The sequence below is a fragment of the Salminus brasiliensis genome, chromosome 14 (genome assembly GCF_030463535.1).
Source record: "Salminus brasiliensis chromosome 14, fSalBra1.hap2, whole genome shotgun sequence".
Lineage (NCBI taxonomy): Eukaryota > Metazoa > Chordata > Actinopteri > Characiformes > Bryconidae > Salminus > Salminus brasiliensis.
This window is the reverse complement of record NC_132891.1, coordinates 11,236,089-11,252,139: the sequence shown is the minus strand read 5'-3', so window position 1 is coordinate 11,252,139 and position 16,051 is coordinate 11,236,089. Positions and strand designations below refer to the sequence as shown.

General features: G+C 45.6%; 2 protein-coding genes across 6 annotated transcripts in view; both read left to right on the top strand.

The window, feature by feature from the left end:
* The window catches only part of rerea (arginine-glutamic acid dipeptide (RE) repeats a), a 182,612-nt gene extending 166,800 nt beyond the window's left edge, over window positions 1-15,812 (top strand). For 3 of the 5 annotated variants that reach the window (XM_072696159.1, XM_072696158.1, XM_072696161.1), the window contains 11 exons: window positions 7,268-7,430; window positions 7,741-7,833; window positions 8,524-8,723; window positions 8,821-8,982; window positions 9,103-9,216; window positions 9,550-10,955; window positions 11,579-11,801; window positions 11,901-12,618; window positions 12,886-13,056; window positions 13,189-13,369; window positions 13,599-15,812. In XM_072696159.1, coding sequence (XP_072552260.1) covers window positions 7,268-7,430; window positions 7,741-7,833; window positions 8,524-8,723; window positions 8,821-8,982; window positions 9,103-9,216; window positions 9,550-10,955; window positions 11,579-11,801; window positions 11,901-12,618; window positions 12,886-13,056; window positions 13,189-13,369; window positions 13,599-13,632 — 3,465 coding nt within the window. In that variant the 3' untranslated portion in view covers window positions 13,633-15,812. The remainder of the gene's footprint in view (window positions 1-7,267; window positions 7,431-7,740; window positions 7,834-8,523; window positions 8,724-8,820; window positions 8,983-9,102; window positions 9,217-9,549; window positions 10,956-11,578; window positions 11,802-11,900; window positions 12,619-12,885; window positions 13,057-13,188; window positions 13,370-13,598) is intronic. The other 2 variants (XM_072696160.1, XM_072696162.1) reach the window with 1 other exon arrangement.
* Window positions 1-16,051, top strand: part of eno1a (enolase 1a, (alpha)) — a 331,916-nt gene that overhangs the window by 185,389 nt on the left and 130,476 nt on the right. The window lies entirely within an intron of this gene.

Below are 16,051 nucleotides of genomic sequence, written 5' to 3'. Positions count from 1 at the left end.
ATATGAAGGCAAATAAAAGCGGAAGCTGGGGAAGTGGGTGTGTCGCCTGACCGTCTCTGCTCTTTTCACTGCCACCATTTCCTCCACTTGAAAGACAGCGTCATGGAATAATTTGTGTACTGGCAGTAGAAATGTTCCTAAACATCCCCAGCATGCTTAGTCTACAGATAGCAGATAATTCCTTTTCCCTCCCCTCCTGAGTGCAGCCCCTCCCATGGGGCCTTGTAGGGAATAGATTCTCTCTCAGCCACTGTGTTACTCAGCTTTCACTCGTTTGGGTCTGAGTGGTTTTACCACGCATCAGCTTTTGATTAGGAATGACACCACAGTGTGTCATGTCACATTTACTGAATGACTCTTTTAAAGTCCCTTAATAATTGGAGAAACTTTGGACTTGAAGTTAAAGTTAACTCTGAATCACTGGCCTCTCTTCCTGAGTGTCTCCTGCTGCTTCAGACATTGAGGAAGGTCACATTGCTCATAGTGAAAATGCGAAATAGGTGCATTTCTGCGATTTAGTGCTGTTTGCCTAGAGTCGCCCACTCGAACCTCCACGAGCTGAAGTCGGGCTTTTGATTGTGCTTAGATACCCGCTGTTAAGGAGAAAGAGTGCAGCCTAATTGGTTCAGTCAAATCTGTGGTTGTTAAGGTACACCTGCAGGAGGAGAGAGATGGAAAGATTGAGAGAGAGAGCATAAGAGGCTGAACGATGAGTAGACAGGTCTTTCCCTGCCCCCGGTTTCTTGGTTTTTCCTGGTCAGAAGATCCGGCATTGGGGCCATGTGGGTGCTGGTCTTACTGGGAGGCGAGGCTGCAGAGCATTCAGTAGCATGAATAGGCAGCTCGTGCCCTCAGGCTCTGTAATTTTTGAGATGGCCAAGATGATGGAAGTGTTTTCTGCTCAACCTTGTAGCAGATGTTTGCCCTGGTGCAATCTGTACACACGTCAGATTGAATTCATTGCAGCATCGTCACCCCTGCAGCCAGGACCCTGGAGAAGCGTGTGTGATTACGAGTACTAAGGGTTGGGTACTAATTAAAATGGCTTAAAACTGGGGGGCTGCTCAGTTGGCAGCAGCTGTATGGGATCTGACAGAATAGCTTCCTTGTGTTGGTAAACGATGTCGTTGTTAATAGAAGCTTTGAAAATGTCATTAGTGGAGGTCTTGGGCCATTTTTATGGTGTTGAATGGTATCCAGTTTCCATTCGTGTCAATTTTGAGGAACAGCTAAATAATATACAGCAATGTCTGTACTGTTCTTTTCAGTCTTCCATGTATGTTAATGTTGGGTATTTTTTTTGTGTGTGTGGTTTTGTGAACAAAGCTGAGGTTGTTCAAGTTGATCTTTGGGATTAGTGATCAACTGCCACTGAAAAAAAGTTGCGCTGTAGCTGTATATTTGCCTCTATTGGCAAAAGCGCTTACAGCAGGGAAACACAACTGCTGATTCTTGTGCTTGTGCATCTTTGGCCTGTGAAAGCAGAGCTTATTCATTCTTTTCCAACAGAAACCGGCGGCACAGCAAGGATTCGCTGTCTATTTAACATCCTTTCACTCCCTGCTCCACCAGCCAAGGCCATTGTAGTACTCATTTTTCTCTCTCCTTTGCTTGGTTTAACCACAAAGGTGGGTGTCCATATTTCAGTGAAACCAGTTTTCACAGTGTGGTAGTGAGTTTAGCTTTGTCGACCTTGGGGCAAGGTTAGAGTAATACATGCCCTGCCTCAGGATGTCTACACTCATTGTAATTTTCATAGCTTTTTATAGACCGCTCAAGACATCGATTCTATTTGCTGTCAATAGGCACGAGTGGTGTTGTGTTCTTTAGTGGCTGAATCATTTGAAATATAGACTAAACAAATCTTTTAAATAAAAAACTTTAAATAAGGAATTTTAAAAATGCAGGTAGCTTTCTAACTTGGCTAATATCAGCTGATTGAGTAGTGTACTTAAACTATTTAGCTTATGTGAGTAACAAGTAGAATCACCAGAATATCCAGTAGAGGATGTTTTGGATGTTTTCCCTTTGCGTTGGAGAGAAAGCCATTTCCATTTAAACAGTGGAACTATAATTCAGGTTGCCTCTTGTGGTGTGGGGTTTGGGGGGGGGGGGTCTAACTTTCAGCAAGAATCTGTACTTCAGTTTGTTGGTGTGTCTGGCAGTGTAGTAGCACAAGTCGAATTTCTTTCTGGCTTATTCTGCCATGGAGGCTAGAATTACATTCCAGCTACTGCCCCCTCCTCCCTCTCCTTCCCTTCTTTTGCATGGGCACACTTTGCCCTGCATGGGGACAGGAAAGCACAGTCCAAACTCAACTAATGGATGTTTACAACAGCAGATCAACTGCTTGCACCCAGTGACCACATGTTCTTTTAGCCTGAAACACATTTGGCTTAACTGAGCGTACGCTCTGGAGACATTTTCTCTGTGCAAGGTTGATTGTCCATTGTTATCTTCCATTTTCTCGTTCTCACTCCCTTTGGTGCTCTCCCCCTCACTGCCCTCCCCTTGCATTCTCTCCTGCTCTCCTTGCCTTGCGTTTGCCAGCTACAGCCTTAACCGTTTGGCGCCCTGTCAAAGCAGGGGCCTTTTGTGGCTTCATCACAAATCTGCCAGGAAAAACAGAAACCATCTGTTCAAGCCTGGGCCTGAGCACGGATGAGTGTATAAATACAGGAGTTTAGCCTTCACGCCCGTACTGCATGCACACACACACACACACACACACACACACACACACACACACACACACACACACACACACAACTAGAGGGTCCAGCAAATGGCCCAATTCCCTCTAACCCTCCACCAGAGCGGTTTCTAAATCACAATGAAAAAGGCATGATCTATTGGAAATTGCAGTTCACACATACACACAGAGCTGTGCACTCACACACACACCCACATGGCTGCACATCAACACTTTCTTGAGGCAAAAACAGGATGGAAAAATCTCTTAGTGCAGTGATAGGAGGTAAGCCCCTTCCTTGTCAGATAATCCACCCCCCAGAAATATCCTGCAGATGGAAGCATTCTGAAACGTCCTATAATTCCAAGCTTATGTTGTCAGTATCTCTTGCTCACCAGCATACACACATTTTTTAAACTGCTAAACACTGCACAAGGGAGTGGAAGAAATGTCAGTAATTCTGTTGTGGTTTTTGATCAACCTTTGTTTTAGTGTGGTAAATGGTGTTAGTTATAATTTATAGGTTAGTTTGGTTAAATAACGATACATTTATTATTACTCTAATGGTTGTAATAGTCTGTCCACATTCATTTATATGGTCTCTTTCATACAGAGGCTGTATTGCTGTTCAGTTTACAAAAATACAGCAACTAACGTTTTTCTAAATGTCTGTTACTTTTTAACCCTTACACAGTAAGTATAAATGTATTCAAAGAGGTTTATTTTCTCAAGTATCATTGTATCAACATTACCAGAAGTCAAATACAAAAAATAAAGAGAATATTCAATATTTATAACAAAAAACAGTAAATTTGTAGTTTTAAGTTACAAACACAGAGTGAAAGTATCTTGCCATGTTGATTTAGACAGCTTAGGAAATAACTGGGGGGGAGAGAGAGAGAGAGAAAACCTACCTCTAAAGAAATGACCTGCCAGTATTGTATTATCAGTGATTGCTGTTGCAGTTCTTCTAAAACAAGCAATAAATAAATTAATAAATGTTCAAAATATGAATAAGCGTGCAACATGTAATGAAGCAAGGATTAGTAAATAAAGTCATATAATGAAAGGCTACAGCATACAGGTTAGCAAAAAAGATACGTACCGCTTGAAAAGACGACAATCAGTTTACGTGTAAAAAAAATAGGGTCACGTTTTGCACTTCTGAGCAAAAAGAAAGCCGAAGAATCAAAGGCAGCAGGCATCATATCCTCGAGCATACTTCAAAATGTCTCCATGTGCCATGAGGAAGTATGACATTTTGATGCTCATGAAAGTTGGAGGTGGGTTGGAAAAATCTGTTTCGCTCTCAACAAACCTTTTCTGGCACGCAGACAGGTTGGCTTTGTAATTCTTTCTGCCAATCTGTCTCTTTGACACTAACTCACAATGTGAACCCAGCTTCAGAGGGCTCACTGCAGGAACAGGAACTCGTGGGAGACATTTCCTCCCTCAGGTGTCATCTTTTATTTCGCTTCACGGTAGGACATCTTCCTTTATAAAAGACTAATAACTTTCTCTTTTGCTCCTCCTACGTTTCGGTGCTGTGCCAGGAGAAATGTTTTATTTTTCTATCTGTGCCGAACAAATCAGGATGGGGCTTGTGGAAATGAATGGGCAACGGCAAAGAGGAAGAAAGATGAGAGAAGTAGAGCTGGGGACTGCGGCTTAGCACAGCCTCTCCACGCTTCCACTCAAATCATATTTCCTCTCCCATCTCCACTCCCAGGCTTGAAAGGGGATTTTCTATAGGTCTCCATCGTGCAGTTATCACCAAAGGAAATTTGTCATCACCACAGATGATCCCCTCAAAACATTTCATCAGTCTGTTCAGCCTCATCCCCACTCCTCCATATATTGCCCAAGCAGATAGTATTAAACACAGCATTTTTAGCGCCCTTATAAATGTCTGCTCTCTCCAGTCTCTGTCACTTGTTTTGATAGCCTGCGAACTAAATTACTTTTGAATGACCATAGTGATTCCTTTCATACCACCGCATTCCTCTTGTTATTGAACTGAACTTTGGAGAATTTTATCCACCTTCTACCAGAGGCAATGTTTTAGGACCATAAAATGCTTGCTTCGTAAATGGCTAACATGATTTAGAGCTGAAATGACCTTTCTCTATCTTCTTTCATATTAAGTCTGGGCTTCATGGCCCGAAGCCCGTAGCAGAAAGAGGGGTGTGGGGGGGGGAGAGAGCAGGGCTATGGTGCTGTGAACAGTCATTAGGCTGTGAAGAAAGCCTGCCCTCTGTCCCGCCGAACAGTTTTGATCTGCACATTTCAATTAGATTTCACATCAGGACGCCTGCCATCCCTTGGCCCGCACCTGCGCCCTGTTCGGCCCCGCCAAAGCCTCGCGCTTTCCAACACATGCTCACGCCCCTCACCGTCGCACAGCCCATTATTCTTTGCCACATCATATCAGACTGAAATTACCCAAAGGAGCTCAGCTAATCGTGTTTTGTAAAGGGTTATCGTGGGGTATTAACGTTAACCCGTTTTCACATGCAATGGAAACTGCTTTGGCACGGTAGCCACTTTGCATTGTGTTGTTTTGAAAGTGCGGCAAGAAGCTGAGGTGGGTGGAATTTTCAAAGTCAAAGAAGAGGATTTGTCGCACTTATGTTTCTCATTTGGCTAACGTCTAAACCACCCACAAGTAATTGATGTAATTGTGATAATTGATATTTCGCCTACTCGTGTCCACCAGAGTGCTCAGAGGAGGGGGCTGTGCTGCCTGTTCCAGCAGTGGTGTGTTGGTTCAGAAGCATGAGGAAACATTTGCAGAAAACAGATGTGCTCCAAGGAAGTCTTTAGTTCTCAAGCGGCCAGCAGAAAAAAAACAGCAGAGATTTTCTCTTGCACCTTAGTTCTTTTCACCCTTGCTGTATGAAAGAAAACCTTATAGATACCCTTTGTGAAACACAAGTATATTCTGGCTTTCTAGTTGTTCATTAATCATAATGTACAAATTCCTTAGACTGCTCCCTTTTTGTGAGACTTGCTGTATCATTGGTAGCTCATTTGTAAAAGCCAGCCAAATTCCTTAAGAAGCTGCCTCATCCACGTGACTAGTCCAAGTGTTTACTCATGACAAACACAGCAGCCTGTGTACTGTTGATACTTTACCTGATAACCTCCCTCCAGCAGCTCAGTGCAGCTGTTGCTCACTTTTGCCTGGAATTATCATTGCATGTCTGTTTCTATTTGAAGTCTATAGGATATGAATGCAAGGATAAGAAAATAAAAACAAAAGAACAACCATGTTGTGCAAATTAATCGTGTAGTGTTATGGAGTAGCATTTTTTAAAGCATTTTTTAATGCATGCTACATATATGTCTGGTTCGACCAGAAACATGCATATTTTTTTACTGCCTGCCAAAAGTATTCTACGTCCTAGCCGCAAAGCTGCTAAAGTGTCGGTGAGAGCAGAATTTTAATGACCAATTTATGTCAAGAAGAACAGCCGAAGCTTGGAGTGAAAACGATCAATACACATTAAAGACAAGTAAACTCAATTCAGCCCTAGTTTAACAGACCCTGTCTTACCTGATGGCTGACCTTCTCCTTTGGTTCCCTAAACATTAAAGCATGTTAAAAGCTCGGCAATTGTCATGTAACACAGACTGCATGTTCTGAAATGAGTAACCAGTAAGGGCGTGAATGGTTTCATGGGAGATGGGGAATTTGCAGAAGGTAGTAAGGAGCAATGGGAGAAACTACCACAGGGAAACAACATAATTGCTCCCTCAGCTGGATGACAGTTTCTGAGTATGTGTATTATTTTGAGCGAGGCCGGAAAGAAGCAGTTAATTTGTGCAGGCTGCCTCAGCAAAGTGTCCTCTGATCCATGATTGCATGTGTTAATGTTTCAGTAGGGTATTGATTTCCTGGCTGGCTTTTGTGTGCTGGATTTATACGCCCTGCTCCCTGGCAAGCGCACCCTGAATGTTTGATTAAAGTTCAATTGACTCTTCCAGCGAAGGGGCTCGGAGCCGTTTCACTCCCTATTTGTAGCGCCAAAGCTCTCCCCGACATGTTCTTTTGTTCCCATTCAAGCGCCTGCCACCCAGGCAGCCACCAATGTACTGATCCTAATATCCCAGCATTCAGTGAGCTTCACTGCCTAATCCTGGGACAGACACGGCCGCAGCACAACAAGCTGGTCTGCTGCAAAACCAGGCATGGAGTCTCTCTCTCTCCCTTTCTCTCTCCCCCCATGGGCTCCATACTATCTCTTGCTTGCTAGCTGACCTCAGCACTGCACCTTTTTTGTGGGCCACCCTTTGAAAATAAGCTGCTGTTTGTGTGCTCTTATCAGTTTGACATTTGAGGGCTTAGTACAAACAATAGAGGAGTAAAAATGCAGCTAAGAGCCTTGTTTGTTTTGGACCAGTGGATCAGCACAAATCTGTTAACTCCTGATTTGTAACAGCAGTTCAGCAGAGGGTCATTGTTTGATAAGATAAAGAATATGAAAACATTAACTGTTTAAGAAATGTTGGATTATGAGCAAAAAAAAAAAAATAAAAGACTTATGGCTGTGTTTCTTGTTTCTTTGCCTGCAGGGAGAATTGATCACTTTTTACTATTACTGGAAGAAAACCCCAGAGGCTGCTAGTTCCCGAGCACACCGCAGACACCGCAGACAACCAGTCTTCCGCCGAATCAAGACCCGCACCGCTTCCACGCCTGTCAACACTCCCTCCCGCCCCCCTTCCAGCGAGTTCTGTAAGTGCACTCTGCCTCTTTCGCCTAGAGACAGTGCAGACTCTGCCATGGATAAACAGGACGTCCCTAAACCACCCTGCGCTAATGCAGCTTTTTAGACCACCGCCATTCTAGAAAGTAAACATGGAAAATGTCCCCTCTGATAAGAAGCAGTACAGAGAGGGAAAGTGAAGTCACATGCACTGTATTCATGTCATCAAAGCCCTGCTGAAATTACACTAATTAGTGCAGCCATTTGCGGGGGTGTTTGTGCTATGGTGTTTAGCTCAGATGTCATTGTATGCATGTTAACTGTGTCTCTCACCTCCAGTGGACCTGAGCTCAGCCAGTGAGGATGACTTTGACAGTGAGGACAGCGAGCAGGAGCTGAAGGGCTACGCCTGCCGCCACTGCTTCACCACCAGTAAGGCTCTTTCTGTACTACGCTTTGACTCCAGTGACTGCAATACTGCATCCGATCATACGGTCATGTTTGTTGCGTTTTTCTTTTTATTCCTCTTCAGCCATAATAAACATGCTTTATTTACACAGTAAACAAACTCTGTTTGCATTATGGTCGCTTTCCCCCCTTGATAATCTGATATCCAACTGACATCAGTGAAATATGAGCTTTCCACTGTCAGCAGTTAGTCAGTCCCCAGGTGCATGGATCACAGTATTAGACTTGGTAGTAACACGGAGAGACAGGTGGAGGCCCTACAACAGTGCTAGCATCATAGGCGCGTCAGGCCCATAATAATCCCCACAGCAGGCCTGTAATTACTCTCCGTTTGAGGGAGCCGTGCTACTCACCCACTCACTCCACTGCCAGATGGACCTCGGAGGATGTCACTGCTAATTTCATCCAACCTGACAGTTACTCATTTGTTCTTTGCCTCATTAAACCCTCTGACTTGTTGGGCGCAGTTGGCACTTGCAGAGCTCCCATATGGCGCAGGCTACGCGCGCCACCGCTTAATGCGGCACGGCAAGACCAAGTGCATACGCACTGACGTCGAAGCGTTTGATGTGGAGGTGTGAGTCAGGGGCCAAGCTGGTCTTCCCTTGTCGTAGCGCTTGCACAGCTCATCTTAAGCTGGAAATGTGTTTGCAGCCTCTAAGGACTGGCACCACGGGGGCCGTGAGAATATCCTGCTGTGTACCGACTGCCGCATCCATTTCAAGAAGTACGGGGAGCTGCCCCCCATCGAGAAACCTGTGGACCCGCCGCCGTTCATGTTCAAACCTGTCAAAGAGGAAGAGGATGGACTCGGTGGGAAGCATAGCATGAGGACTCGACGGAACCGTGGGCAGGTGAGTCCGCATAGAAAGACTTTGATCTCACATTTACTTCTGTAAATATCTTGCTTTTTCAGTCCGGTGTAATTTTAATGGGTTCTGTCTGATGCAGATGTCAACGCTACGAAGTGGCCGGAAAAAGCAGACAGCCAGTCCAGATGGCAGAGCCTCACCGACCAATGAGGACCTGCGGTCAAGTGGCCGTACTTCCCCAAGTGCAGCCAGCACCTCCAGCACTGACAGCAAGACAGATTCAATGAAGAAACCCAGCAAGGTACAGCCCCATTGCCCTGATGTTGTTACAGCACACTCTACCACCCACATTGCATTAGCTCAATGCTGTCTTTAGCCTTTGAGTCAGCTGAGACTACATGTTTGTCTTCTGTCACAACAGAAGATAAAAGAGGAGGCGCCATCGCCCATGAAGAGTGCCAAACGCCAGAGAGAGAAGGGATCCTCCGACACAGAGGAGCCAGAGAGGGCCAATGCTAAGAAGTCAAAGACTCAGGTATGATTCTATTACTTGCGTCCCAGTGTGCCCAGCCCTTAGCAGTATTAGAAAAGTTTATCAGTCATAATTCACTTTGCTCTGCAAGTAACACTTGAGGCAACACATTTCATGCAGTCTTACTCTGGAGCTATATTATATAATTTGAAGACCATCAGCTTATTGCACTCAACTCAGGAACTATGACATATGACAAGCAGTAGTACTTTTGTTTATTGAGCCAGCCTGTAAATGCTGTGGAACAGGCCATGTTGCTCTATTTGCTTAACTGGCACAAAGTAATTACTACCTGAGAGATGGTTACTGACTTTCCCTCCCTCCCTTGTCTCTTAGGAACTGAGTCGGCCTGACTCGCCTTCAGAGTGTGAGGGAGAAGGCGAAGGTGAGAGTTCGGATGGTCGCAGTGTAAACGACGAGGGCAGTAGCGACCCTAAGGACATTGACCAGGACAACCGCAGCTCCTCTCCCAGCATCCCCAGTCCACGTGACAACGAGAGCGACTCAGACTCATCTGCACAGCAGCAAGTCCTTCAGGGCCAGCACCCTCCTGTCATCCAGTGCCAGACAGGAGCTCTGCCACCAGCGGCCTCTTCCTCCACAACCACAGCACCCACACCCCCAGCGTCAGGGGCACCAGCGCTCTCCTCCCAGGTGTCTCCGTCCATCCCCCCCCCTTCCATGCCTCCTCAGCAAATACCTCCAACAGGCCCGCTTTCTCACATCCAGTCTGGAGCGGCGCTGCATCCTCAGAGGCTTCCCTCACCTCACTCGCCAATGCAGGGCATGCCTCAGCCCCCGGCACCCTCTCAGACCGGCCCCCAGCCTCTGCAGCCTCCACTACATGGCCCGATGCCTCCTATGGGCCACCCACTGCAGACAGGGCCCCATATGCCTCATCCTCATCCCCTACCTCCACAGTCTTTCCCTCACACTCAGTCTCAGGTTCCTCCATCTCCATTATCAGGTCAGGGACAAGCCTCATCCCTGTCCCAGCAACAGCAGCCTCACACTCCTCCATCACAGTCACAGCAGTCCTCTGCACAGAGCAGTGGCCAGCCTTCTCGAGAGCAACCCCTGCCACCTGCACCCATGTCCATGCCCCACATCAAACCTCCACCCACCACCCCTATCCCACAGATGCAAAATCCTCAATCACACAAACATCCTCCACACCTCTCTGCGCCTCCTTTCCCACAGATGCCTTCCAACTTGCCCCCACCACCTGCCTTGAAGCCACTCAGCTCACTGTCCACGCATCACACACCCTCAGCCCACCCGCCTCCATTACAGCCCATGCCTCAGCAGCTGCAGCCTCCACCTGCACAGCCTCCAGTACTCACCCAGTCCCAAAACTTGCCTGCCTCAGGCAGCCATGCGCCTCCTCCAGCTCCACCTTTGCCCCCATCAGCTGCCTCTTCGCACCCAACGCCTTCCCAGCAAACTTTCCCTCCTCATCCTTACATCCCAGGAGGCTCAGCATCTATCCCACCCTCCTCCGTTCCTTCCTCGGTGCCAGGACCCCTGGCTGGACTGCAACAACCTCCTTCTTCCATTTCCATGCCCCTGCCTGCTTCAGTCAGTGCGCCCTGCCCAGGACCCTCCACTGTGCCCCCTGTGCAAATTAAGGAAGAGCCTCTGGACGAAGCAGAAGAGCCAGAGAGTCCACCACCTCCACAGAGGAGCCCCTCACCAGAGCCTACCATCGTCAACACACCTAGCCACGCCAGCCAGTCCGCAAGGTATGACACACCCTTATCTTGTGTGCTCCGATTTTCTCAACCAAATTTACACAACCGGGGAATGTACAAACACTGTTATTGGTCAGTTGTGCAGTACAGTGTGTTTCAAGGAATTTACCTTAAAATCCCTATTGTGGATTGCAGTTGGTCCCATTTCCGAGCTTGTATTAGCCTTTTCTTCAGCGTATAGTTGCTCTGCAGTCATCAAGGCCAGGACAGGCCTTAGATTAATGACTGCATCATTAGAGTGAAAGGCTCCATCAGAACACGAATAAGTCTTGTTAGGTCTGTTGTGGAGCTGTCTCCTAAGTGCTGCAAACACACTGCCAGTGAATAGCAATGAGGCTGCTAATGCACCCAGGGTGCAGCTCATTATGTCCTAGGGAGTGAAGAGACTGATTGAGTGACTTTACCATAGAATAATGAGCTGATGTGCCAGAGGTTATTTATTTGTTATGAAGTAATTGCATAGTTTTATAACTGGCTGTAGAACTTTCGGGCTCAAATAAGTTTACTTTTTGTCTTCATGTTATGTGAAGGGAACCATAAACAGTTGCTCAGTAACTAATTTTTGATTGTAGTAAGAATTTGAAATCTTAAGGTCTGCCCTTCTGCTCTTCTAGGTTCTATAAGTATTTGGACAGAGGCTACAACACCTGTGCAAGAACAGACTTCTACTTCACTCCACTGCCATCATCCAAGCTGGCCAAAAAGCGAGAGGAGGCACTGGAGAAAGCGAAGCGGGAAGCTGAGCAGAGAGCACGGGAAGAGAAGGAGAAGGAGAGGGAACGAGAGAAAGAAAGGGAAAGGGAACGGGAACGAGAGAAGGAGGCTGAGAGAGCTGCTGTAGGTTTCCTTTTAGAGACTTCCAATGGTTATATACATTTAAACCCTATGCCACATAATGTTGTCTTATTTATGTAACTAACCACCTGACTTTTACAGAAAGCATCCAGTTCTTCTCATGAGAGCCGGATGGGAGAACCTCAGATGGCAGGACCAGCTCACATGCGGCCGCCCTTCGAACCCCCTCCCACCACCATCGCTGCTGTTCCTCCTTACATTGGGCCAGACACACCTGCCCTGCGCACGCTCAGCGAGTATGCCCGGCCCCATGTTATGTCCCCCACCAACCGCAACCACCCGTTCTTCATGTCCCTCAATCCCACAGACCCCCTGCTGGCATACCACATGCCTGGCCTGTACAACGCAGACCCTGGCATGCGTGAGCGTGAGCTTCGAGAGAGGGAGATGCGCGAGAGGGAGATTCGTGAAAGGGAGCTGAGAGAGAGGATGAAGCCTGGCTTCGAGGTCAAACCTCCTGAGCTGGATAGCCTGCACCCCTCCACAAATCCCATGGAGCACTTTGCCCGTCATGGGCCCATCGGTTTGCCGCCTATGGCCGGCCACCCTTTCGCCTCCTTCCACCCCGGTCTGAACCCCCTGGAGCGGGAGCGACTGGCGCTGGGTGGACCCCAGCTGCGGCCAGAGATGACCTACCCGGAACGCCTGGCAGCAGAGAGACTGCATGCTGAGAGGATGGCCTCAGTGGCCAATGACCCTATTGCCAGGCTGCAGATGTTCAACGTGACGCCACACCATCACCAGCATTCACACATCCATTCTCACCTCCATCTGCATCAGCAAGACCCACTGCACCAAGGTGAGGGAAAACCTCTGATTAATCTGCACCACACCAGACACTTTATTTAATTTAATTATTCAGTTAAGCATGTTTGAACCTTTTGATGAAGTTCTTGTTTACCATACATGTGAAAGAATGAGCATGCATGTGACAAGACAACTGGCATGCAGTATATTTTGATGTGATTATGCTTGGTGTTTGGAAGTGAGTGGTGGGCATGCATTTGTGTTTGTGTACTGTTATAATGCCCATGTACCCTGACAAAAAGCTGCTGACACGGAGAAGGTGGTGGTGAATGTCTTGTGTGTCCCCCAGGTTCTGGGGCACATCCGCTAGTTGACCCGCTGGCTGCTGGACCACACCTGACCCGCTTTCCCTACCCGCCTGGCGCCATCCCCAACCCCCTGCTCGGACAGCCTCCACACGAACACGAGATGCTCCGGCACCCTGTGTTTGGTACGTCTGTCACCACAACAGTTCCCATGATTCCTTATTTTTATTTTGATGCAAATCCACATTTTCTGGTCTGTATCACTCAAGATTGTGTATTAACCAGTCTACACCTGTTGGTTTATGTTGATGTTGCAGGTACACCATACCCTAGAGATTTACCAGCTGGTTTGCCGCCACCCATGTCAGCAGCACATCAGCTGCAGGCTATGCATGCGCAGTCTGCAGAACTGCAAAGACTGGCCATGGAGCAGCAGTGGCTGCACGGGCACCACCACATGCACGGGGGCCCTCTGCCTGGTCAGGAGGACTACTACAGGTCAGTTACACTGCCTATGGGGGAAAACATTAGGACTACTCTGACACAGCAAGCTGCTGATTCATCAAAATGGTTCCATTCACAGCCTATTAGTGGTATTATTATTAACCATGAACCCATAGTGATTTCATGAAACACCCGTCAATGACCTATATCAGATTTTTAATCCTGGAAGCTCGAGTCTGTACTCCATGTGTTTGACTGTTTTTGTTTTCTGCTTATTCTACAGCCGGTTGAAGAAGGAGAGCGATAAGCAACTGTGATCGTTAGAGGGATGTGACATCGCAGAGGTCAGCAGGACACAGGAGGTCGCTTCAGAACAGTCACTGAAAGGAACTTGTGTGTCCTTGGAACATTTTTAGTTTGCAGAAGAACAGAAAAGTGACGGATTGTCTGAAGACCTTTTTTCTGTTGTCAGCTTTCTTTCCTATTATGGACATTTTTATTTTCTAAAGACATTGACTTCATTTTTGGTATATAGCGTTCAAGTAGTGACAACGTCCTCAAGACTGATTGTGACTTTCCTGCATGAACATCCTCTGAGAAGCTTCCCTGACGTTTTTGTAGGTGCTAGAATACCAGACACTTTGTCACTGTGCTTATTCAAAAAAGAGGAAGAGAACAGTTGGGCCATTATATCTGAAAAGTGCTATCTTAAATTCAATGTTTATTTTAATACATTGTAGGAGGTTTTCATAATTTTAAGAAAAGCTGCAGCATGGCATTTTTTTGAGTCTGTAAATAGTATATATATATAAATATATATATACATATGATTATTATTATTATAATTATTATTATTATTATTAGGTGTGGATTCCTAACCAAGTTGTTAGACCTCCAATATAATAGTTTTTGAAGCATCATCCCTTGTTTCAGAGGGGAACGAGATGGCATTATTTGAACAGGTTGCTGTGTCAGGTGGTTTGCGGTCCACAAAACGGGGTCGCTGGGAGAATGGTACCAGATTTTTATCCACACACACATAAGGTGAATGCTCAAGTTGAGCTGCTCTTTGTCCCATATGCTGTCAGCGACAAACACACCACACCACACCCATTCATTACGTCTCGACCATCTTCGTTTTGCTTTTATGGTTTAGGATTTAGGATGTGGAGTTATAGAGCCGAAAGGGGTAATTGTTTGACGTTTGTGCACGAGGGCTTACACCCAGATCCTTTTGAAAAGCCAAAATTGCACTGAGTAACATTGAAACGATGAAATGTTAAACTCTTAATTGGTTTTACGTGAACTGATAATGTGAACGAGTGCATTTTAAAGTATATGTCTTTCTTCTGTGTACCAAAGTGAAGACGCTGAAATTCGTAACCTTTTATAAACGTGAATTGGGTTCAGATCTTTTACATGCAGTTTTGTGAAAGTACTTCAACAAAAAATAATTCCGGTTTTCTTTTGCCTCTCAATTATGAAAATGCCTTTGAGGTTCTTGGTTTTTTTTTTCCTCCTCAGTTTCGTACTTTTAGGGGGGTTTTTTTTGTTTTGTTTTTTATATATATATATAGTCAACGGGTGCTAATGGGGAGAAAAAAAGATGGCTCTGCAGTCTAGCCCACCTCCACTACTCCTTATTCAGTCATTTTCACTGTGATAACGCAGAAGGTTTTCAGCAGAAGTTGGGTAAAGAGCTTTGAACAAGAGTTCCATGTATACGTGTTTGCATGTTTGCAGTAGTGGAGATGAACGTTACCACTGCAGCTTCTCTCTGCATTCCTGACACTGCATTTCCTCCATGACGTATGGCCTTCCCTGGTCTCTCTCTCTGTTGTGACGAGACTGTGTGATGGCCATTGTGGACTGTTACATGCAGTATTTGCTGTTTTTATGTCAGACCAGATTGAATCACCGCACACACTCATCAAGGCCATTTTACACCCTCAAAGAATTCATTTAATGTCCACAAATACGGTCATTGCTGCAAGGTGTTTTTCTTTTCACTTTTAATTTGAATAATACTTGATCAAACAGTACTGTTTCCCGAGACAGTTTCTTTCCGTTTTTTTGCACAGAAACCCACTTTGACAGTACAAGCCCAAATCAGGCCTTTTTTCCTCCTTAGTTGAACTCTACCGTCTGCCTGTCTCCGTCTCTATGATGTAAACTACATTCTGCTTTTGTTTTCAGCATTTTCTCCCTTTTGTCCCCTTTTTGTGTCTTAAACCTTTGATGTTGAGTGTTGTCAATGGTTTAGCTTCTTGTTTCAAAGCGGCAATAGCAGAATGTAAATTCTGACTGCTAAGATTTATATATACTGGTATCTTGAAGCTTATTGTATATATTAGTAGTCTCCATGGGATGACACAATGTAAACAAAAAGTAGAAATAATTAAAAAGAAATTGTGAGTCCTGTGTTCTCCCCATTTGAGTATTTTGTAATTTTTTTGAAAAATTTGTGGAATTAAAATAAAACTAAGTTACACCACAAGGATACTTGATTTCTAGTTAATATCACTTTGTTATATGACATGGCAAAAGTAAATGTTCATGCTGACAAATCACCTGTGTGCTTCTTCTGTAATGAGTGAGTGTTTTCCTGTACCTGAAATAGATAGAATATTAACTTTATGTTGTGGCAGTTAGATTAAATATCATTCTTCAAAAAGTGAAAGTTTAACAAAGGTTGGGACGAACATCGAAATACAGTATAGCAAAAAGAAATGTGCC